General features: G+C 41.4%; 1 protein-coding gene across 11 annotated transcripts in view; it reads left to right on the forward strand.

Annotated features, from left to right (window-relative positions):
• shank3b (SH3 and multiple ankyrin repeat domains 3b) overlaps positions 1–25,600 on the forward strand; it is a 67,844-nt gene that overhangs the window by 21,803 nt on the left and 20,441 nt on the right. For 4 of the 11 annotated variants that reach the window (XM_026146315.1, XM_026146320.1, XM_026146318.1 and 1 more), the window contains exons 3-13: positions 16,914–17,085; positions 17,234–17,437; positions 18,876–18,947; positions 19,366–19,474; positions 20,977–21,128; positions 22,941–23,070; positions 23,212–23,249; positions 23,384–23,500; positions 23,615–23,692; positions 24,774–24,840; positions 24,944–25,175. In XM_026146315.1, the coding sequence (XP_026002100.1) occupies positions 16,918–17,085; positions 17,234–17,437; positions 18,876–18,947; positions 19,366–19,474; positions 20,977–21,128; positions 22,941–23,070; positions 23,212–23,249; positions 23,384–23,500; positions 23,615–23,692; positions 24,774–24,840; positions 24,944–25,175 (1,367 nt within the window). In that variant the 5' untranslated portion in view covers positions 16,914–16,917. The remainder of the gene's footprint in view (positions 1–16,913; positions 17,086–17,233; positions 17,438–18,875; positions 18,948–19,365; positions 19,475–20,976; positions 21,129–22,940; positions 23,071–23,211; positions 23,250–23,383; positions 23,501–23,614; positions 23,693–24,773; positions 24,841–24,943; positions 25,176–25,600) is intronic. The other 7 variants (XM_026146317.1, XM_026146325.1, XM_026146326.1 and 4 more) reach the window with 4 other exon arrangements.

Consider the following 25,600-nt stretch of genomic DNA (forward strand, 5'->3'; position numbering starts at 1 on the left):
AAATGGATATATTCCTTAGGGTTGTGGGGTGAAGTCTCCCTGGATCAGGCTTGTTCTGGCCCATGCCAAAGACAGAGTATCAGAATCTGGAGGCCTGTTTAACAGGCTCGGCTCTTTTGGAGCAGTATTTTGCATCGGCCATGAATAATTTCCAGGAGAGTGCTATTGTCGTAGTGTATATGGTGGTCTGCAGTGGTATTTAAAGTGGGAGGCAAATTTAAAAAAAAGCACGTTTAAGACATCCTCCATGGATCAGGGTTACTCTAACGCCTCAAGCATTCAGGTGCTAATTGGGATCTTGGGAGACTGGAGGGCAGTTAAACACCTTGGGCTCTTTGTCGTGTTCCTCGAGCCATTCCTTAGCAGTTTGTATGGCAGAGGAGGGTGCAGTGTCTGCATATGGATATGATCCAGGATGTTGGACCTGTCACCCCATAGAAACATTAGAAGCGTTTTGGAGCAGAAATGATGACAAACAAAACTCTGAACATTTAACCAGAAAAACTCCCACATCAAGCAAGAACTGTAAAGGGTTCAGCTTTAACAACTACACAAATTTGTGTCCTCGGTTCCCAAAACACTTACAGAATGTTGTTAAAAGAAGATCTGATGCAACACAGTGAAAACTCTGCCTCAGCCCCAACTTTATTTGAGTTTTTTTGCAGGCATCAAACTCAAAATGAACTGCTATTCTAAATAAATAAATAAAAGTTCTCCATTTCATCATTAAATCCATTTTCCCCACCGTTTTTTAAATTAAATGTAGAGTTTAAGTTATAAAACGTCATACAGAATTCAATTTTTTTTTAAAAACAGGGATTAGAAAAAAATGATTCAATTGTGATATTTATATTGATGATGTTTTTAATCTTGATTTTACCGAAGTTGTCAGAAGCCCAAATGATCGTTTAAAATTATCATTGCATCCCTACAGTAAAACTATCCTGAATTAACCTTTAACAGTACGAACAAGTCAACAGTAGGAAAACGTCTTAGGAACAAAGACTTTATAAACCTTGCATACGTGTTTCTATGAATGTTTTTGTTTTTAGCTTTGTGTGACCTCTGCCCAGTGCATGCTGGGAAACTCTCGAGCCTGCTCTAGCTCTGAATAGCTGTGTGTTGGTGTAAAAGGAATGAAAGAGTCTTTTTAATTTGGTCCTGTGACGTTTTACAGGCTGACATGTCATCCTGTCTGCTGAGGATTCCTCCACAGGGTGAGATGTTAGAGTGAAATATATCAGCAATTACGGGGCTTTTACTGCAGTAAATGAAAGGAAGTGATTCATTTCAGGGAGCCGCTTCTCTGTGTCCTGTTGGCGCTGCTTGATTACCCTCAGTTCACTTCAGCATGCTGTCAAAATCAGCTTAAAGTGTGTTTGGGGTATTGGCTTTTATGGAAAACTGAAATTATGGTTGTGTAGTAATGCTGCTGAGAGCGGGGACCGCTTTGAAAATCCGCTGCTGGTGCATTCAAGGACACTTTCTCAGTATCTGAGATCTTTAAAGCTGGGAACTCAATGGAAAGATTTTAATGCAGCAAGCAACAAATTCAGACAGTTTTCAAAAGCTCACTTTCCGCTCAAAGCTCACTTGAAACATAGCTATTTATGGAGTGCGAGGGTACTAAAAAGGTCCAAACAGCTGCTTCATGTCCACTAAGTGTCCAGGTGTTCAGAAGTACTACTGCGCATGTGCACAAAGTTGAAGTCCACAAGCTGGAAAAGTTTGTGGAGTTGGAATGTAATGAAATTAAACTTTGCATGATTGGCCAACACAACACCAAAGGAACAGATAGCGCCTCGTATTTTGTCACTAATCCCATGAAAATTTGGCATTTCGACCATATCATTGAGGTTTGTTCAGATTTAATTTAATTAATTTAAGTGTTCATACTCTCTATTTTGCCTTCATCATATTTGTAGTCATCAAAGCAGATCTGGCAGCAGCTCACGATTAGATTCTTAATATTTTTTTAAAAATACCAGAACAATACTACACCATACTCAGCTCGCCTGGCCTCTCTTCACCTTTTTGTCTATCCAGGATGAGCCCCATTTATGTTACGAGCCGGCTCAAAAGCTGCGGCATAAATAAATATGGAGACTAATACATAACAACGTTGGCTAAAATACCTGGTACCACTAAGAGTAGTGAGCCACCATGAAAGGCTGCCTTTATCCACACCTGACTAGGTGTGGTCAATTAGCAACAGCTGAACACTCTTGCACTGCAGCTGCAAAGAGATGAGGGGCTGCAGAGGGACGCAACAGATCCATCTTATGGTTTTATTATTTGTTTCTAGTAACACCTTTAATGGATCAGCATCACCATAGCTGCAGCGTCAAGGTTGCTGAGGTGCAAGGATCAGTGTCTGCGTATGGCCATGTTAGGACATTGGCAGGTCACCTGATCTACGACCTCATTAAACACTTTCCTTATCATTTCAATCAGTACTTTCAAGCACAGACTGGATATAAAAGATGGAGGTGGGCACTGTGACATCACCTGCGAGAAATCATATTTTTGAAGCTTTAAAATCACAGTTACCATCTGAGCTTTGAAAGCAGGTGACAGAGGAGAGACTTAGACAGAGAAACCACAGGACAGGACACTCATGAGTCATGACTTGCCAGCTGCCCTGTTTCATTGTCCTTTCTGAATCTAATGAGAGTCATAATTTACAAAATGAACATCATACTTAATTCTGTAAATCATCAGATGTTATTTAATTTCTAGTCTGGTCTGATCCTGAGATGTGCGGCTGCGATTATGAACAACCAAACCAATTATTTTGTTGCCTCCCTCCTCACAATGCTGCTCTGGTTTTGTCTTGTTGTTATGAATCCAGCCAAATCCTTGACAGCATATGAATAATAAAACCAAATCAGCTTCTTAGTCCTGTGGTGAACAGCACATATGCTTTTTTTTTTTTTTCAAAAGCTGGGTGTTAAATAACCATGATTGTAATTTTTGCCCTACTGAGATTGGTCTGTTTTTAAAAGTTTAATTGTTTTTATATGAAACTTTTATATTAAGCTTTTTTAACCGTGTTGTCGAAGAGCCTTTTAAGGAGTTGCCTTTTTGACCTCAGGGAAACAAGTCTGTTGTTTTTAAGAACAGGCATTAAAAAGAAAGCAGTAGTGTGGTCCTTTAAACATGAGTGGGTCCTGCTGAGTTCATAAATCCATCTTCAAATAGCTGAACTGCCTCTGAACTCCCATCTGCTTCTCCTCCCGTCAGCTTACATCGATCCTACGCTGAAAATCATTGCGTTCCCATAGCTTTTATTTCTTTAAACGCAGCTGAAGTGTCTCGGAGTGGATGGACATATAGACTTTAAGCTTAGTGCTGCGATGGCTGAGCAAGCATGACAGACAGGAGAGGAGGAGGAGAGAGAGAGTCAGCAGGTTGATGTTTTAAACGGGATCTGCGAAAATTGTTCAACTCCGTTGCCATAGCAACAGCGAGCATGTAGATCAGGAGGCTTTTTTAAAAACACGCACACACATACAGAGTGACACAGTGAGGTTAGCACAGGATTCCCTGCTATTCCAGTTTCTATGACAACTCACAACTCATCCTCGCCTCCCCGTCTTCCTCGCTTTCATCCTCAGCTGTAATGGAAGCAGCCATTAAGTTCTGACTCCGGCTCTGCCCAGCTTTATCAGCGTGAGGGGTAATCAGCTGTTAATTAGTAGCAGTGATGATTAATATGAACAATGATTAAAGGAGTACTAATGCAGTGTTAGAGCATCAGCAGCAAGAGGAGCATCGGTCAGGAGAAGCTGCTGGGAGGGACTTGTGTTAAAGCTTTTTTCTCCTCTGACCTCTTTAGCTCGGTGGAAGCGATTGGACCATTTGGCCTGTCAGTATTGTCCATTAAGGCTAACGACAAGGTCGAGTCTCTCTCTGCTTCATGTCCAGAGTCTCTTAGACTGTTTTCAACCACAGGACTTCGCAGGTTTGGTGTGTCCTTCTTATCACAGGAACTGCTGCTTTCCCTTTTTTTTTTTTTTTTTTACTTAAATCACTCAAAATCACAACAGTCATCAAGCATGTTTCTGGTATAAGGTGAAGGCCCAATAACATTATACACTCAAGACCAAGAGATCCAACAAGCACAACAGCAGGGAGAAAAAAATCAGCTTCACTTTAAAAGGAAACAACAGTCAGTCTTCTTCATTCATGCTTCATCTCGAGGACACACGTGGTCTGATGTGGCTTTCATTTCCAATTAACCTGTTGTTGTGACTCAACACAGGAACCAAAAACAATACCTAAATACGTCGGAGAGCAACTTAGGGTTCGTTTCTTACCCAAGGATACTTTGGCATGCAGAGTGGAGCAGCAGTAGTGCTCTACCTCCTGGCCCCAGCCACCCAAGTAGTTTGTAGTACCTAAAGGTAACCAAGTTGTTTGTGATATCTTAACCAAACCAAATAATCTGTAGTAAAGGTGCTTGCAACTTAAACAAATCAGGAAGTAAATAAAAAACCAAAGCGCAAAACTCAAGCACTTCACAGGACATAAAACATGACTTCCTGGCAGAGGTGGGACCAAGTGATTGTTTTGCAAGTCTTTATCCTCAAGTCTCAAGTCAAGTCTCAAGTAATGTCAGGCAAGTCAGAGTCGAGTCTCAAGTCACTGGTGTAAAAGTCCGAGTAAAGTCACAAGTCTGAAATTTTGAATTTCAAGTCCTTTCGAGTCTTTAAAAAAAAAAAAAAAAAACGAAAAAATAATGTTGCAGTTATGCTAAATGTAAATATTAGACCATGTAATTTTAAAATCTGTGTTTTTCTCAACACATGACAAAATAGTGAACTTAGAAAATATACACAAATTGTGAAATTGCACCTCTTTAAAATGCAGCTCAATTAAACCTAGCTCCAAGAATAATTTTCACCGACAGTTCTGAGATAAGCTGCATGTTATTCTTGGATGCGGTTGTAGGACCGGCTTTAAAATCGCATGACAAAAATATCATACATATTAAAAAAAACTGCATCACCAACGTAGCCTGGAAAACATTTGCTAGTTAGATGAAGTCAGCTATCTCATCGTAGCATATTTATATGCATATTTATAATTATACGGTTCTTGGAGTGAGTGCATACACTCATGAAGTTTAGTAACTTCAGGTCACTGCAACAAGCCCAGGTACAGTTTACCGACGGATGGGTGCAGGACCTTGAAATGCACCGTGTAGAAAGAAAGACCATCATGCGTATCATAAGTTTACCAGTCTCACAAATCGTCTTCATAAATACACATTCATTAACCGTTTATTAATAGGACCTTTGAGCTCAAGGGTAATTAATTAGTAGTGGAAATAATTTCTGGTAGCATCACAGAAATGTAGCAGTGACAATAATATTGTATGCTGTAATCGTACTGGGCAATTAGTGATACAAAAAACCTGTTTTATCCTGTGAATAAAAGTATATGTTTTTGTCAATGTACCATAATAACAGAAGCGAAACACAATATTGTGTCAGGACAATTCACTATTTATGCACAATAAATAAAGGAGCATAGCGCGACAATTTCTGTTCAGTGCCAGACTTGCTTGTAACCTATATCACCAGTTATGTTAAGAAAATGACATATTAACTACTAAAAAACACTGACCTTCGTGTAAATGCTTGGAGCAGACTAACCTGTGAGCTGGAGTGTTCTGGGACGTTATATTTGATCTTTGAATGGCTGCAATCCAGGCCACCCGTCACCTCTTTGTTACTTCGGAAACATGGCTCGAACAATTTCTCTTCAACGACGTAATCCGATAACAACCGATCTCTTTACCCGTCGGCTTCCCGTGGCTGTCATGCGACCGGCTATTGCAGTTAATAATACAACGGCTTCTTGACATTTTTGTGTTTCTTTTTATCCTGTGTGACTGATTTCAATTGAAAGCCTGCGTGCGCTAGTACCGCTTGCCACGAGTTCCCAGAATCCTTTGCGGTTCTACCCGTGAATGACGTCACATTTTCAATCTCTATATAATATGCATGTTAAATTTTATATTTGGGGTAAAATATGAAGTCTTTTCAAGTAAACCGGTTCAAGTCCAATTCAAGTCCCAAGTCATTGGTGTAAAAGTCCAAGTCAAGTCACAAGTCTTAGAACATTTTTTCAAGTCAAGTCTAAAGTCATAAAATTAATGACTCGAGTCTGACTCGAGTCCAAGTCATGTGACTCGAGTCCACACCTCTGCTTCCTGGCAGAGCATTTCACTACTTAGGCCATTTCCATCACTTTAACCTGCTGACAAAGATGCAGTTTGTAGCTGTTATTTCTCTGAGGTTCATATTGTGGCAGCTGGCGGGTCAAGGCAGCTATGCCAAAGGACATATTGTACACAGGTGGCTTCTGACAAAACAGCATCTTATTGGCCCCTGGAATGAGAACATATTGGACAAAAGCTCTGAGAAAACAAGGCTCAAGGAGGAGCAGCCATCTGTTGTGACTGGTTGCAGAGTGAAGGGAAAGCAAAGAGAGAATAGAGGAGCATAAGGACCACTGACAACAAACAGGACAAAAGACAAACTACAGGAGAGAGAAGACAAACATTAAAGACATCCAGTAGTGGCAAAGAAACACCTGAAGACTGAAGAAATGCTTATTGCAATATGGGAAGTCCCCCCAGCAGCCTGAGCTTAACGAAGAAAACAAAGTGATGGTTCATGGTCACCTGATCCAACCCAAACTATTAGCTTTTCCAAAAAGGAAAGTTTGACGATCGATCTTAAAGGTAGAGAGGGTGTCTTCTGAATCTGAACTGGGAGGTGGTTCCACAGGTGAGGGCCTGAGAGCTGAAAGCTTTGCCTCCCATTCTACTGTTAGAAAGTCAGGAATCACAAATAACCCTCCACTCTGAGAGCGAAGTGTACTGTTGGGATATTAAGGTATTATGAGGGCTTTATGATATGATGGGGTGTTGTTATGGATCAAGTGAAGAGTTTTCAGGGAGCTTTACAACCAGATAAGAAATAATTACAAGTCTAGCCTAGAAATAATAATTATGTAGACTAGTTTTTCAACATCACTCTGAGACATGATGTTTCTCTTTACTGCCATCAGACTTTTGTTTAATGTTTGGTTGAAGGACATGTCCTGTCCAAAAATTACTCCCATGTTCCTCAGTTATGCTGGAGGCACACTAAGTATCTGATTAGACATTGTGGTTTTCAGGTTTTTAGGCCCAAGAACAATAACCTCCATTTTGTCTGAATTTAAAAGAACAAAATTACAAGTAATCCAGGCCATTATGTCTTTAACATAGTTCTAGTCTGGCCTAATGGATGTTAAATGGACTGGTTCTTTTATAGCACTAACAGCACTTTAACATGCCCCATTCACCCATTCAAATCATGTTTTTCTACTCCATTCGCAGTCCAATGAACACTTTGCGAAAAACTTGGGTTCATTATCTTGCCTAAGGATACTTGCTACTTCACATGCTAAATGCAGCAACCATCTACATTTTGATATTCAGCCATGATCAATAGAGTTCGGTGTAGGGTTGGGCCATATCATACCGTTCACGGTAATATCGGTATAATGTTGGGCAACGATAAGAAAATGAAATATCGTGATAGAATATGGGTAAAACGCGCATGCGCAGTGCTTTTGTTTTCATACGCACATTGCAGCGACTAAGAATGAGGAGGGCGAAAGCGGATTGTTGAATGAAAAGGATGAACCAGAATTGGTTTGCAAAAATGCTGCAACTTCAGTGGTGTGGAACTGGTTTAGCTTTTGTCCGTCAGAAACACAACAAAAAACTATTTTTGGTAGAGCATGCTAGCGGGCCGTCGTTATTACCGTGTTTTTTGGAAAATACGGCACACTTAAAATCAATTCTTTGATTTTTCTGAAAATTGACATTGTCCCTTATAATCCCGTGTGCCTTATGTATGAATTCTGGTTGTGTTTACTGACCTCGAAACGATTTTATGTGGTACACGGTAGAGATGGCACGATACTACTTTTTTATGTCCGATACCGATATCATAAATTTGGATATCTGCCGATACCGATATGAATCCGATATAGTGTGTTTTAATCAACATAGCTATTTTTTTAAATATCTTGCTGCATTTTGTATAAGTTCATACTCAAGTTTAAAACAACAACTACACTAAAGCTATTCTGTTATACCTGTATGCAAAAAAAAAAATTTCATAGTTCAGCAATACTGATCAATCTAATAAACTCAAACCTACACCATCCTCCCTATTCTGGTATTTTAAAGAGTAGGCTACTTAGCGTAAATATTAAGCAACCTAACTAATAGGGTTCCAACTCCCAGCAACAACAAAAATAAATAAATAAAAAATAGGGAACCACCCCTCACGCTCCACCTCATGATGCTTAATCGACGTAATCAACCTTAATTTGATGCAGTGTGAAAAAAAATGCACAGAAATCAATTATTTTTCACTATATTAAAATATTAAATAAATTCAACATCTTTCTTCAACAAAATTGCACACTGCACAGATCGTACCTTCCCAAAGGAAAAAGTACTATAGCTTACATATTAGTTAGGTATATATATATATTAGACTTAATAGTTACTATATACAGTAATGGACTTCTATTCATTTTACATCAAATTAAAACTTTGGGTGTCAGATAATTATTTATCAAAAGCTAGACATTTTAAATGAGAATAAGAAAGAAAAATATGTCTTTGTGGCCCCTTTTCCCTGTTAATGCCCTATCGGCCCCCCTGGCTAAACTTTGCTAGATCCGCCCCTGCACAGTTACCAGCGTCAGCTACGTAGAAAAAGATCCTGGTGTAGAAAGTAATATTAAATAAATTCTAACAACAGCTTATCAAGCTGAAACGTGCTGCTGTTGTTCAGCCGCTGGTTTCCTCTTTCTGGTGCAAAGTGGGCCAAAAACAAAGAAGCGATACGGACTCACGACAGAAAAGCCGATCAGCTGATCATTAAGCAGTTTCATGATTGAAGTCGCAGCAAGAAGAGGCAGTTGCTCCATATATCGTTTGTTAAGCTTAACGCAGGAATGCTTTACAAACATTCAGAGATGGACTTACACACTTGCTTTACTTCTCTCGGGGATAACTTTGTCGGAGATGAAATGCTGGGTTGCTAGCGAAGCTCCACATGCTATCCAGACCACCGACAGGTCCCGCATGCCACAGCCGCTCTATCACGTGATGCATACTGCTCCGACGTGCTAACGTTCTGAGGCGAGTTACGGCGTGTTGCAAGTTTTGTGAGGTGCTTTCGTGATATTTAATGGATCGGATTACATTTTTTATTTTTCTCTGATATCCGATCCAGTAATTTAGGTCAGTATCGGACCGATACCGATACGTAATATCGGATCGGTCCATCTCTAGTACACAGCGCTCGAAAATCTGTCAAATGTTTTAGTACGACTTTGCTAAGGCACGAAGCCGCACCGCTTGATGGATTGTCTGAGCATTAGGATATCGTAGGCAGGAGCCTCGCGGAGTGGTACGTACTGTGCTTCAACATAATATTACCGTACTGTGTGTGTGTATAACCTCTTTTTAAGTTTTGTGGATATTATACATGGTTATGCTGAGGATATGTTGGCCAATTTCCACTGGAAATGCCTTTTGGTTAAACTGTCAGCAAGGAATTTGCATTTGCACTGCAAATTTTTTATAAAACTTTAATGCACATATAAAACAGCTGTTTGTTTAAGTGAAAATACATTGATTGTTTTTCACTAATAAAGTTGTGGAGTTGTAAAGTATTTTGTCTAGTGTCAATTATATCGTCAGTTACATCGTTATCACAATTTTTCAAATGTATATCGTGATAAATATTTTTGGTCATATCGCCCTGCTCTAGTTGGGTGTCATCTGCAATGGCGTGAAAATGTGTGCAGTGTTTTCTTATAGTATTTCTGACGCAAAGCATGTATAATTGCAGTTAAAAGTATGGGTCCGAGCATGGAACCCTGTGGAACACCATGACTTGCTTTAATGTGTGACAAAAACTCTTTGGAAATAATCTGCTGAATATCTAATAAGTGCGCATGCGCCAACCAGCGTGCAGCCTGTTACAGTCGCTCCTGCTTTTCTCTTAGTTTAGCTCTTTTTTCTTACGTATTCTTTTTTTTTTTTCTGACTTGTATTTTCCTCCGTTTTCTATCTCTTACTCAATCACGTGGATTGAGAGAGTTTTTGTTCTTCTGGTGGCCGTGGAACTGTTACTTTTATCAAGGAACGGGACCGCGGCACATCTCCTACACGCACGGACTGTTTACTCCAGAGATCAGCTGATCGCCCTGATGCCGGCCGGCTCGCTGGCCAGGCCCGCAGAAGTACCAGCTGAAATTTGGAGGAAAACACATCGGGGATGCAGAGGTCAAGGACAGAAGAGAAGAAAAAAGGTGACGGTGAGACAGCGGAGGCTCGAAGCGAGGAGGAGGTTTAAACCGTGTCTGCCGTCTATCGTGATGGGAAATGTGCGATCGTTGGCAATTAAAATCGACGAGCTCTCAGCACTGGTACGGAGTCAGAGGGAATACCGAGAGTGTAGCCTGATGTGTTTCACCGAATCATGGCTGCACCAGGACATTCCCGATGAGAATGCTTCCGTGGAAGGCTTCCACACTGTTCGGGCGGACAGGGACAGCATCGCTAGCGGTAAGCGTAAAGGAGGTGGGCTTGCTGTTTTAGTTAACAACCAGTGGTGTAACCCTGCCAACATAACAATCAAAGAAAGGATTTGTTGCCCGGACACTGAACTGTGTGCTGTTGGACTCAGGCCGTATTATTTACCCAGGGAATTCTCTCACGTCATCTTGGTGGCTGTCTATGTTCCCCCCTCTGCTAACCCCACAGCTGCATGTGACACTATCCACTCTGCCATAGCTCGGCTACAGACTCAGCACCCGAGTGCCTTTATTGTGATCTCGGGTGACTTCAACCATGTATCACTGGACAATACACTACCAACATTCAAACAATATGTGGACTGTCCCACCAGGGGAGAGAAAACTTTAGACTTACTGTATGCTAACGTCAAGGATGCATACAGCTCCTCCTCCCTCCCCCCACTTGGTAGGTCAGATCATAACCTGATTCACCTCACCCCCCGCTATGTGCCAATTGTGAGGAGGGAACCTGTGACCACCAGGACTGTTAGGAGGTGGTCAGAGGAGGCAATAGCGGAACTACAGGGCTGTTTCGAGGTGACCGACTGGGAAACACTCTGTGAGCCTCACGCCGAGGACATCAATGGGCTTACTGAGTGTATCACAGGCTACATAACTTTCTGCACCGACTCCATTGTTCCAGCTCAGACTGTTCATTGTTACCCAAATAACAAGCCGTGGGTGACTAAGGACATCAAAGCCCTCCTCAACAACAAGAAGAGGGCTTTCAGAGGGGGCAACAAAGAGGAGGTGAGGAAGATCCAGGTGTTACTAAAGGACAAGATCAGAGAGGCTAAGGACAATTACAGGAGGAAGCTGGAGTGGAAACTCCAGCAGAACAGCATGAGAGAGGTGTGGAGGGGCATGAAGACCATCACTGGATTCAGGCCAACCAACAGCAGGGGAGCTGAGGGAGGTGAGAATAGAGCCGACGAGTTGAATCTGTTTTTCAATAGATTCGACACCACAGTGTCTGCTCCCACCCCCACAACCTCACCTGCAGTCAGCCTGGAATCCAGAGCCACACCACTGTGCCAGCCTCTCTCTTCACATGTTGCCTCCTGTGAGATTCCTGACACCCCTCCCCCACCCATCACCTTCACTCAATACCAGGTTGAGATGCAAATGAGGAGACTTCACTCATGCAAGTCTGCTGGACCAGACGGAGTGAGTCCCCTTGTCCTCAAGACCTGTGCCCCCCAGCTGTGTGGAGTCTTTCATAAACTGTTTATGCTGAGTCTGAGTCTGCAGAGGGTCCCGGTGATGTGGAAGACATCATGCCTCGTCCCTGTACCAAAGACGCCTCGTCCCAGTGGCCCCCAGGATTACAGGCCCGTGGCACTGACCTCCCACATCATGAAGACCCTGGAAAGGCTCATCCTGGACCAGCTGCGACCCATAGTAAGACCACATCTGGATCCCCTTCAGTTCGCTTATCAGCCTCGTCTCGGAACAGAGGACGCCATCATCTACCTGCTCAATCGTGTCTACACCCATCTGGACCAGCCGGCGAGCACTGTGAGGGTCATGTTTTTTGACTTTTCCAGTGCTTTCAACACCATCAGGCCAACCCTCCTGGGTGATAAGTTAGCAGCGATGCAGGTGGATGCTTCTCTGGTGTCCTGGATTGTTGATTACCTGACAGGAAGACCACAATATGTACGTCTCCCACAGTGTGTGTCTGACAAGGTGATCAGCAACACAGGGGCACCACAGGGGACTGTCCTCTCCCCCTTCCTCTTCACCCTCTACACCACAGACTTCAGCCACTGCACAGAGACATGCCATCTTCAGAAGTTTTCTGATGACTCTGCGGTGGTTGGAAGCATCAGCAGGGATGATGAGACAGAGTACCGGGCTGTGGTCGACTCCTTTGTCACGTGGTGTGAGCAGAATCATCTGCAGCTCAACGTGGCAAAGACCAAGGAACTGATCGTGGACTTCAGGAAGACCAGGAAACACTTGACCCCTGTTTCAATCCAGGGGGTCAGTGTTGACATTGTGGAGGACTATAAATACCTTGGAGTACACATTGACAATAAACTGGACTGGGCTAAAAACACCACAGCACTTTACAGGAAGGGCCAGAGTCGTCTCTATTTTTTGAGGCGACTGAGGTCCTTCAACATCTGCCAGAAAATGCTGAGGATTTTCTATGAGTCTGTGGTGGCCAGTGCGATCCTCTATGCTGTTGCATGCTGGGGGAGCAGGCTGAGGGTCGCAGATGCCAACAGACTTAATAAACTGATCCGTAAGGCCAGCAATGTTGTGGGGATGGAGCTGGACTCCCTCAAGGTGGTGTCGGAGAGGCGGATGCTGTCCAAGATAAAGACAATGTTGGATAACACCTCCCACCCACTCCATGACATGTTGGTCAGTCACAGGAGCTCGTTCAGTGAGAGACTGAGATTACCGAAAAGCACCACTGAACGACACAGGAAATCATTCCTGCCTGTGGCCATCTCCCTGTACAACGCATCCACTTAACACACTGTTTGCTGCTACAACTACACATGTTTCTTTTCCAACTATTTATTTATAAGTGACTTATGTATGTATGTATGTATATATATGTATATATTGTACTATTCTTAGTTAGCGTATTGTCTGTCTTGTCTTAATGTTGGTTTAAAATGGAGCACTGTAACAAAAAATAATTTCCCCCAGGGATCAATAAAGTATTCTGATTCTGATTCTGATCTAGTGCAGCTCCTTTAATCCTTTTGATATGGCCTTCCTTTTAATTTAAAAAATAATAAAGATCATAAAACGTTATCAAAACATGTATGTTACAATTTTCAACAAAACATATAGTACTATTAAAATACTACATTATTTTCAGAATGAATATTGCAAGATAACTGAGGAATGAATTTCATCCAGCTCCTCTTTCTCCTCTTTCCTTTCCCTTCCCTGTCTAATAATTTTCACACAGCAACTAAACTTTAGTCAAACTGTTGTACAGACACTTCCCACTGTGTGAACGCTTGGTTAAGGGGTGAAAAACAGGATGTGATGTAACATCCTGAGGACATTATTAGCGTTGGAGGAGGTGGAGGTCATATCAGAGTCAGCAGCAGACTATATGAATAAGATATCGTCCCACGATCACAGAGAATTAAACTATGAAGATACCTGGTGTTTAATTACATGAACGCTGATGTGCTACATTTGGTGTGCGGTGGAAAACACTAATGGAAAGCAGCCATTTTAACTGTTAACCTCTGTAAATGCAAAATATCCCCTGTGAGAGATGTCTGTAAGAGGCTGTTAGATTCATGCCAATATCTCTGTCATAATAGAGACCATTTTTCAATCCATATTTTAATATGATTTTAAGGTCTGGACATCTCTTCATTTAAACTTTATTTAAAAGTTAAAGTGGGTCCATGATTGTGTGTCCCAACAAAGCAAAAGTGTGCAAAGCTGACCCAGTAACTGTGTCAGAGGAAACTGAGCACAACAAGTAGAAGCAATGTGAGGATAGACAGACAACAAAAAGGCACATAGAAGGTAATAAATAGAAATAGTGCAACAGACATGGGTTTCATTCAGAAACAATGTGAAATGAAGGATTTAGACTGGAGACAGGTTGCAAAGTCACTTGCAGATGTGCAGCAACTCTAGCCAGTCTAAAGCAGCTTGAGTAGCACAGTCTATATGGTAACAGCTGATCACTGGCTCATGCAGACTGGTTTAGGTTCAGCTGAGTTTGATTACATGGCCTGTCTGAATAAGCACACTATTCATTGTTATCTTTCACTACTGAAAGGGTTCTCATTCTGGAGTGTTAGTATTTTGTGAACTTAACACGAGGTGTATTTTGGCATCTGTGCCTTGATGTGCTGCCTGTTGAAGTACAGTGGGGCAAAAAAGTATTTAGTCAGCCACCGATTGTGCAAGTTCCCCCACTTAAAATGATGACAGAGGTCAGTAATTTGCACCAGAGGTACACTTCAACTGTGAGAGACAGAATGTGAAAAAAAAATCCATGAATTCACATGGTAGGATTTGTAAAGAATTTATTCGTAAATCAGGGTGGAAAATAAGTATTTGGTCACCTCAAACAAGGAAAATCTCTGGCTCTCACAGACCTGTAACGTCTTCTGTAAGAAGCTTTTCTGTCCCCCACTCGTTACCTGTATGAATGGCACCTGTTTGAACTCATCATCTGTATAAAAGACACCTGTCCACAGCCTCAAACAGTCAGACTCCAAACTCCGCCATGGCCAAGACCAAAGAGCTTTCGAAGGACACCAGGAAAAGTATTGTAGACCTGCACCAGACTGGGAAGAGTGAATCTACAATAGGCAAGCAGCTTGGTGTGAAAAAAATCAACTGTGGGAGCAATCATCAGAAAATGGAAGACATACAAGACCACTGATAATCTCCCTCGATCTGGGGCTCCACGCAAGATCTCATCCCGTGGGGTCAAAATGATCATGAGAACGGTGAGCAAAGATCCCAGAACCACACGGGGGGACCTGGTGAATGACCTGCAGAGAGCTGGGACCAAAGTAACAAAGGTCACCATCAGTAACACACTACAACGGCAGGGAATCAAATCCCGCAGTGCCAGACGTGTTCCGCTGCTGAAGCCAGTGCATGTCCAGGCCCGTCTGAAGTTTGCCAGAGAGCACATGGATGATACAGCAGAGGATTGGGAGAATGTCATGTGGTCAGATGAAACCAAAGTAGAACTTTTTGGTATAAACTCAACTCGTCGTGTTTGGAGGACGAAGAATACTGAGTTGCATCCCAAGAACACCATACCTACTGTGAAGCATGGGGGTGGAAACATCATGCTATGGGGCTGTTTTTCTGCCAAGGGGACAGGACGACTGATCCGTGTTAAGGACAGAATGAATGGGGCCATGTATCGTGAGATTTTGAGCCAAAACCTCCTTCCATCAGTGAGAACTTTGAAGATGAAACGAGGCTGGGTCTTCCAACATGACAATGATCCAAAACACACCGCCCGGGCAACAAAGGAGTGGCTCCGTAAGAAGCATTTGAAAGTCCTGGAGTGGCCTAGCCAGTCTCCAGACCTCAACCCCATAGAAAATCTGTGGCGGGAGTTGAAAGTCCATGTTGCTCGGCGACAGCCCCAAAACATCACTGCTCTCGAGAAGATCTGCATGGAGGAATGGGCCAAAATACCAGCTACTGTGTGTGCAAACCTGGTAAAGACCTATAGTAAACGTTTGACCTCTGTTATTGCCAACAAAGGTTATGTTACAAAGTATTGAGTTGTATTTTTGTTATTGACCAAATACTTATTTTCCACCCTGATTTACGAATAAATTCTTTACAAATCCTACCATGTGGATTCATGGATTTTTTTTTCACATTCTGTCTGTCACAGTTGAAGTGTACCTCTGGTGCAAATTACTGACCTCTGTCATCATTTTAGGTGGGGGAACTTGTACAATCGGTGGCTGACTAAATACTTTTTTGCCCCACTGTACTTGTTGCAAAGAGATAACAGTTCTTTGAATCTGTATTAGTTTCTTCTGTGAGTATGCTAGGGTTCTGCTTGGGTTCAAGTGACATTAATAAAATCATCAGCTGCCGATCCAAGGCACACGTACCTGTCTGCTAGTTTTTTGGAACCGCATAGATTCATCTATGGGGCATTACACATACACAGCACCAACTGAGCATGCACTCTCCACATATGTGGACATCCCAAAATGTGATGTCCACATATGTGGACAGCAGGTCCTAGGAGGTTAAAGAACTAAAATGGCACGATAACTTGTCCATTCTGTTGTGTTTGGCGTGTGGAATTTCTAAGACAATTTTTGCAACCATATAATCCATGCTTAATGGTCATCTGGAACCTATTGTTTGTGCATATTTTTGTTGTGCAAATGGTTTAGCTTTTTGCCAGTCACTGCTTCATTTCATTTTTATTTGTTTGTGCTTTTAACAAAAAACTACTTGGTTAGATTTAGGTCAGGTTTAGACACTGAGAATAACTTGGTCAGGTTTAGATACTGAGAACCGCCTAATTAAGTTTAGGCACAAAGAACTACTTGGTTGGTTTGACATGAAGATTGTGGTTTGGGTTAAAACAGTCCCCCATCCATGATGACTTGGGAGTGGCAGAGCTGTCTCAGTGATTTACCAGCAGCTTTGAATGGCATTATTAAATCCAGCGGGTGTGACAAGGTTCTAAAGTTTTGCCTATATCTGCTCTGTGATTAGTGCAGCAGTCATAATCACCATTCTTTCTGTTTCAGCCACATGCCTCTGAGTCCGGCTGCTGACACCAAACATGATCGCCCGCGGCAACAGGCGGTTACAAACGGCAACCCGGCAGGCTCTGTTGTTGCCAGGGACGACGAGGGAGAGGACACGCCCACTGGGAACAGCATCGTCGTCCGCATCGGCATCCCGGACCTGCAGCAGACGGTAACACACACGCACACACACAGGCGTACTGTGTGTCGATGTACAGTTTGTATATAAACATAAGGCACAGCACAAACCTGTCTGTCTGTCTGTCCGGCTGTCTCTTTCTCTGTCTGTCCGCCTGTTTCTCTGTCTCTGGCTCTCTCAGAAGTGTTTGCGGTTGGACCCAGAGTTACCAGTTTGGACCAGTAAGCAGAGGGTTCTGGTGACGTTGACTCAGTCTCTGTCGGATGTTTTGAACTATGGTCTCTTCCAGCCGGCGTTCAACGGCCGAGCCGGAAAGTTTCTGGACGAGGAGCGGCTGCTGAAGGAGTATCCTCTCCCGCCCATCACACCCATCCCGTACCTGGAGGTAAACTTTACCTCAGTGTTTCTACAACACTGAAACATACTAAAACGTACAGTACTGCTATAACTTATAGAACATTATATTAGGACTGAAGTGTTGTAATATTTAGAAAAAACCCTGTAATATTTTTCTAGATTAAAGTTCAGTTAATCAAAAACCCATGTAGTTTCAATTTTCACATTTAAGTGAAGATATACATAACAAACAGATATTTGAACCTGTGGATTAGAATATCAACAACACCTCTTTAGAGCAACTTTCTTCCAGCAGGCTGTTTTCTCTTGTTTAATCTGCATGCAGACCTGGCTGTGAAGTTTTCTCCCTTTGTTGTTTTTTAGTAAAATTAACTCTTAATGATACAGACAAACCTGTGCACAAGTATAAATGCAAACATCTGCATCATACTAATGCAGTCAGAGTATCCCCCAGTCTCTTTTGAAAAGTAGAATGCAACTAACTATCAATACCATAGATAGTATAAAACAAGGGATGTCAAACTCGTTTGTTTTTTTTTATCATGGGCCACATACAGCCTACTTTAACCTTAACTGGGCCAGACCAGTGAAACTCCCCTTTCTGTCAGTATTATTTACACATTTAAGCCTTGAGATATCTTAGTATAAGAAGAAGTGCAATTTCAACAGTGCGTTTCAGTTTTTTCTGCATGAAAAAGAAATGCTGCTGTAGTAAACGACTACTGCAACTCTTAAATTGTAAGGAAAAAATAAACAATTTCAATAGTAGATAGTGGAAAAAAAACAGGAACCTTTCTGTCATTTAATTTTTTCTGTATTAGACCTTAGAGGAAGTCTTTACTACTAAAGATAAACTAAAATACAGTTAAAATTAGCCCCAGGGCCTAATGTTTGAAACCTCTGGTATAAAATATGGATGTAGCTTACATACATTTCCCTGAAGCACCTTAAACCTGCTTTCTTTCTTATGGGCAGTAGAGGGCGACTTTTGTGGTTCCAAATAACTTGCAGTGGTAGACGTGTTTGTGAAAACAGATTTCCGTATGGAGCTCTGTAAACACTTTCTTGATCAGTTTATTATGGTCATTAAGTTATGGTCACAATAAAAATCAATAACGGGGATTATTTACAAGATGCTCATTAGCTAATCATGAGTCATTCACAATTGGCCAATGAGCATGTGATATCACAGTAAGCCCCACCCCTTTCAAAATAGACTTCTTGCTGTGGTTCCAGCAATTTTTCCCACATAAACATGCTGCTAATACACCAGAGGGCGCTACTGAAAGAGGTTAATGTCAGATATTTTTAACAGGGAATGACACTTATTGCTCTTGGCTGTTTGGTGATCTTTTTAATCACAGACCGATTTAAAAACATGACGCTAACTCTTGAAATCTCCTCTACATGCATCATGTAGCTTCAGTTTATTCCAGACTTGACTGTTTGTGTCTCTTTTTTTGAAGTTTCGTTACAAGAGGAGAGTTTACACCCAGAGTTACGTGGATGACAAGCAGCTGGCAAAGCTGCATACCAAGGTAGGAAACACAATACTGTTAATGCAAGATTTAAATGCTGCAGAATTATTACAGTATTAATGCAAAATGCTCACACTTTGTCTCTAAATAAGGACACAAAGAGTTTTACTGCTGTATTCCCACAGTTACAATACTGCTGCAAGTGATGATATGAAGCTTGGGTGAAATAAATAATGAAAGGATTTAAATAAATATGTACAAAAATAGTTGTACATTTAATATGCAGAGGGATGCTTTCGGAGATGTGTTATTTATATTTGGCTGAGAGTGCAAAAAGGATCAGGAAATTTTAGCAGCGTTTGCTTCACTGCGACTCCTCCACACTCACCTCAGATTTAATTTAGGGAGTTTGTGCTGCTTCTTCATAGAATATTATTCAGTAAATAAGAAAATTATGTTGTGTTTCTTTCCCTGTTAGGCCAATCTGAAGCGCTTCATGGAACATGTTCACCAGAAGAATGTGGAGAAGGTCTCCAAGTGGTTGGAAAAAGGCCTCGATCCCAACTTTCACGACTCTGACACGGGAGGTGAGCAGAAGCAAATCCCTTCAGCATCATTTTTCAGTGTGTGAAATTGCATTTTGGAAATATAAATATAAACATATTTCTGCTGTGCAATTAATTTTACTAACAGTCCAAGAAGTCTGACCTCCAGTTTTGTTGAATTAAACTTCTGTATTGTATTTATTGGCTGGATGCTACTGAGCATAATTAGCATGTATCTGTATCTGTGTAATGTATTTAAAGGGACTGTTAAAGCTAATTTGGATTTTCAAATGTTTCCACCTGAGTGAGAGAAAGTCCTCCATAAGCCAATTGCTACACAAAGAGAAGGACTAAAAAGGTTCAGTTTTAAAGAGTTCAAACACTGTTGTCTTTCCATGAAGTTTTGAGTGGCTATGTATTAGTAGGCAGGTTGGTGGGTGTCTCCATGCCAAATTTTCTTAGGCAAGGAACCCCAAGTAGCTACCAAAATGTTTATTAGAGGGTGTCTGAATGTTAGATAGGAAGTAAGTAAAAGTTTATTTGTATGATTGGGTGAATGAGACATGTTATATAAAATGCTGAAGTGGAGAAGAAAAGTATGTATGAACCAGTCCATTTACCATCACTGGCTCTTCTTTCCCAAAACCATCCTAGCTATGATTAGTCTGAGAAACATCCTACAGTCTGAACCCACCACATGCTTCCCTCAGGCAGCATCATTAGAAGGCACCGCATCCATATTCACTGCTTTGCAGATGATACCCAACTTTATCTATCCATGAGCCAGGCATGAATGAGTTTTTCCTTCCCAGTGTCACCAAGTGCTTGCTCAAACAGGGTCCTTTGATTGTCTCTGTTATTGTAGCATCTTTATCTTGCAGTAAAGGTATTTAAAGCCATTAGAAAACAGTCATGGGTAAACTTTTAAAGAAACATTACTAACACACTTGCATGTGCAGCTCAATCTTACCTGACACAGAAGGAGCCGGGAATGTACTTCATACTTTTCTTGGTTAGCAGCGACTGGGTTTAAATAAATTATTGCCCCCTGCTGGTACTGCAACTTAAGCGTGTCCATTTCACGCCTACGAGAGGCAAAACCGTGACATCCACACGATGAACCAGTGGGTCTGTTACATGCTCTGCAGTGATATAGGTGCTTTATAAATAAAACTGAATTGAATTGAACATCATCCCCACTTGGTTTCCATGTTGCTTCTCACATATTAAACAACTTGTAGGTGGTTTTCTGATTAGCATCGATACCCCTTCTGTTATCTGTTATGTACCAACCTCTGAATCCATTTTAAGACTTCCTGACTCACTGTTAGGAGGCTGTTTTTTAGTTTCTAATTACAGCTTTGATGAGGCAGACGTGAAAATGTACGTTTATACAGTTTTTCCAGATTTTATTTCTCTCAGGAGTGTCTGATCTTCGGCGAGTGTCATTGTTCAGTTTGCCCTCACAGCTGTGGAGCTGTTACTGACTTTAAAGATGGATATTCTCCTTCAGCCTAACAAAGACTTGTTTCCATGTGCCTCAGAGTGTCCTCTGACTCTGGCCGTGCAGCTGGAGGAGAGCTGCGAGCTGATTAAAGTTCTTCGCAATGGAGGAGCTCACCTGGACTTCAGGACCAGGGACGGCATCACTGCCCTTCACCGGGCCGTCCTCTGCAGAAACAGCGCCGCCCTCACCGTAAGAAAACACTTTTTTTTCTCTGGTTCTGTCTCCATGTGTTCACTTTATTTTGAATCACACCACAGCTCGCTAATTTTTGTAGGTTTCAGCCAACAAAAAGACATTTCAGCCGAGCTTTTCCATCTTGTGAGCTACCAAAGTCCTGCTTCCTGTCTGGGTTTAACATTAATATACAGCAATGTTTCTTCAGTGAGGACAGAGTGACTCATTCCATCTGACAGCAACATTTTAAAAAAACCCGACTGAAAAAACACATCACCTGATAAAATCCACCAACTCACCTTTATATAAATGTCGGCTGCTGCCTGCCTGTTCAGTGTTTCAAGCTAGTGAGTTAATGCCATTAAATACATTTTTTTAACATAAGCAAGCCAGAGAGCAGTATTTATACAACAACGTGTTTTACAGGAAACAAGATTAAAGGAACAGAAACTTAGAATAGCTAGAATATATACGGTGGCCCTGAGAGGCCAAATGGACTGCAACTTAAGAAAACACCAGTAATAAGAAAAACGCTGCAAAAGCACACAAAACTCAACAGAAATAGGAAACACGACAACAAAAATGGTAAAAAAAAAGAAAACAGAAATAGTAAAAAACACATGGAAAGTTTTTCTGGGGAGACAATAACCCGACGGACCAGTTGCAGGAACCCAAAACATGGTAGGCGTGTTTTATCATGATTCATATAATACTGACGACGGATTCTTAGGCTAATAGTTAGGCTAACACACTTATCTCTCATCTTTTCTTTCCTCACAAAACCAACAGATCCTTCACTTCTTTTCAGCAGGCAGGGCCTCCTTGGATAACGATGTCTAGTGATAATTGTCGAAACACCCGATGAATCCAAGGTCCACTACTGACGATGTGTCCCAAATTTTAACAATTTAGATCAGATCTCTAATCCCTGAACCTAACCAGGGAAAATGTCAGGTTAGCCTGGGTAAAAGAACGAGATTTGAGGCACACAACGATGTGTGCTGCTGGTAAAGTTGCTGGGCTGCTTTTCCTCATAACAGCCATCCCTCAAGATTTTCTCCATTAAAAGCAGTACATTGTCCGGGATTGTAACATCTAGTCCTTTACTGAATCAGTGTCTCTCAGCGCAATTCTTTCCATACTTTGGTTCCTGCAACTGGTCCGTTGTCTGGTAAATATATCCTAATTAAAAGCAAGAAAACACAAAACCAACTACATCAAAAACAAAAGCAGCTCCTGCAGCAGCAGTGGCTTAATTAATTAGTAATTTCATGATTAGTGTGTCTGCTTGACCTCCATGGAGGATGGTTATTAAATGGATTAATGTCAAACTGCTCCGTGTTGGCCAACATGTTTCCACCACACTGCTGCCACCATCATTTCAAAAACAAATTTAACACCAAACCATCAAAACCTGCAGTTCCTCTAACCATTTTAAATTAAAGACTTTATTGGAATTTAAAGAATGCATCTTTAATCTAAGAGAAAAAATTAATATTGAACATATTTTCCTCATTTCTTTGGCTCACTTGAGATTTAATAAGCTGTTTATGGCCCATGAATTAAAATCACTGAGACCACAGCTGACTGTTTTCACCATCTTAGTGATGGGGATGAATCTGCACGTAACACGTGAGGGTTGGATTTAGTGCTTTATGGTCCTTTCTAGTACTAATAAGACCCTAAATTTAGATTTTTACTTCATAGACTTCTACACAGTGGGTGCAGAGGAGTCTCCCCCGGCTGCGCATTAGAAACAATGCAGGTTCAAAGTACTTGCTCATTCTTTAACATCACTGCATTTTTGTTGTTTCTCCTGGTCCTCAGACTCTGCTGGACCTCGGGGCATCTCCAGACTACAAGGACAGCAGAGGCCTCACTCCGCTCTATCACTCGGCCATGGTGGGCGGCGCCCCCTACTGCTGTGAGCTGCTGCTGCAGGACCACGCCACCATCGGTATGAGGGGGTCTCATAGGACCGATCTGACGAATCATCTGATATGTTGTGGAGCTCTATTATTATGTATTTATTTTATTCATATTTTTGTGTTAAAAAAAAACACTTTAGCACTAAGAGTACTTGTTGTCATGGTTACAGGGATGACAGATGAGAACGGGTGGCAGGAAATCCATCAGGTGACACACACACAAATACACAATCAGGAAAATTACTTGCACTGATGGCAAGTTCAAGCCCTGTACAATTATGACTCTGTGTGTGTGCGTGTGTGTGTGTGCTTGTGTGTGTGGGCGCATGTGTGTGAGTTCAGGCATGTCGCTATGGCAACGTGCAGCACTTGGAGCACCTGCTGTTCTATGGCGCTGACATGAGTTCCCAGAATGCATCAGGAAACACTGCACTGCACCTCTGCGCTCTGTACAACCAGGTAACACACACACACACAAAGAGGTAATGCACATGTTGGTCATGTGATGGCGGCCTGTGGGTGTAATGTATGTTGTTAGTCACATTTTGGGGGTTTGGGGGTTTTTTTCATTAGGATAGTTGTGCCCGAGTGTTGCTGTTCAGAGGAGCCAACAAGGACATCAAGAACTACAACAACCAGACGGCCTTTCAGGTAAACCAGTCAATCAATCAGCAGATCAATAAAAGAAGCCTTTAAAGTAAAAAAAAAAAAAAACCAAAACAACCAGACAGCTTTTCACATGAAAATAAGTAAAAAAAAGATTATTACACTTTAAAATGAGCTTTTAGTTTCAAAAATTATAATCCAATAATTAATAAATAAAATAAAAACAACAACAAAGTCTTTTTTCTTAACCTTCTATTGAAGTAAAAAACAAATAAAATGATAAATAAATATCCAAAATAATCAATAAAAATCAAATAAAGACTAAATAAATAAGATAAACATAAAGAAATCTAATGAAAAAAACATTTCCGATACAATATTATACAATATTATAAAATAAGAAACATATATAGACCGTTTAAAAATACAAATAAAGGAACATTATGTGCCTTTAAGTAAAAAATATTTTTAGAATTATTTATTATTTTATTATTTATTTTTTAATTTATGTAATATAATATATAATTTAATATAATGCATTTATTATTTTTTTATTTCTGATAAATAAAAAAATGAAATACAAACAAGACTATATCTACCCTGCTCGACATAAAGACCAGGAAGTCAAAAAAACGTTAAAGTTAGAGCTACAGAAACAAAACACAGCAGTTACTGGAAAAAATAATTAGCCCACCAAAAACAGAAAGGAGCGCTTGTTTCAATGCCAGAAATGATACCACTGCATTTAACCATCAGCACATCTAATTATGTTAACATCTCAGCTTCACAGACACATTTGCAGTTCTGTGATTGGATGCCTGCTGCTATACTGGCTCTTTAGTTTCTCTTTAATCTTGTGCTTTCACGCCTCATGTTGTACCTGTGAGTTTTTATTATTTTCTAACCAGGAGACTTGTTGAAAGAGAATTTTACTTTGAAAATCCTGGAACTCTCTGGAAATCTCCGGAAATTATTTGCAACTTCAGAGATACAGAAATGTGAATCTGTTCAATCTGCTCCTGTGATGTTTCGTGTTTCAGGTGGAAACGAGATTAAAAAGCTGTGAGTTTAATTTTGAGCCCTACGGTTTGTGTGTTTTTATGACTCCTGGCTTGTGTGTGTGCAGGTGGCAATCATTGCCGGGAATTTTGATCTGGCAGAAATCATAAAAATCCACAAAACGTCTGACGTTGGTGAGTTTCAACACATTTAAATCGTGTGCGTGTGTCAATGTTAGCACAGTGGCTGGATATTAACTCTCTGTGTGTTTTTATGTGTGTGTGTGTTTGTATATATGCGTCCAAGTAGTTCCCTTCAGAGAAACTCCCTCCTATACCAAGCGCCGCCGCATGGGCTTGACCCGGACAACAGCTGGAAACGGCCTGTCATCTCCTCGCTCCCTGATTCGCTCAGCCAGTGACAATGCCTTGGAAAGCCCTGCCTCCTCACCTGGCCCCTCCCTTCAAAGCCTGGAGACGCACCACGACACGCACACACACTCGCTACGCCGACACACACGCCGACTCAGGTAATTATAAGTCATTAATGGTGCCTTTACACATGTAAAAGTTACCCATGAGATGTGCATGATTTCACCTAATAACAATAACAAGGATGCTGGCTTTGTGTTGCTGAAATAAGCAAGATCATCCCTGAAAATACATCTTCTGGTCAGCAGCACATGAGGCTCCAAAAGATGCTCCGGTGTAGCTCATTTATACATCTTTCAGCATTAATGGTGCCTTTACAGATGAGTTACCAGATTCCAGGTTCTCATTTTCTTCCTGAGTGGTCGTCAACAGGTTTCTCGCAAAACTACAACATCACAACAATGTGATTGGTTACTTGCAAGTCCTCAGACATATCCGTTATGCACGGAGATCTTTTGATCACATTATGAACTGTAGATTCATCCATCGTGTCGACTGCTTATCCAGTTCAATCCAGTTCCAT

This window comes from Astatotilapia calliptera, chromosome 17 (assembly GCF_900246225.1).
Source record: "Astatotilapia calliptera chromosome 17, fAstCal1.2, whole genome shotgun sequence".
Classification (NCBI taxonomy): Eukaryota; Metazoa; Chordata; class Actinopteri; order Cichliformes; family Cichlidae; genus Astatotilapia; species Astatotilapia calliptera.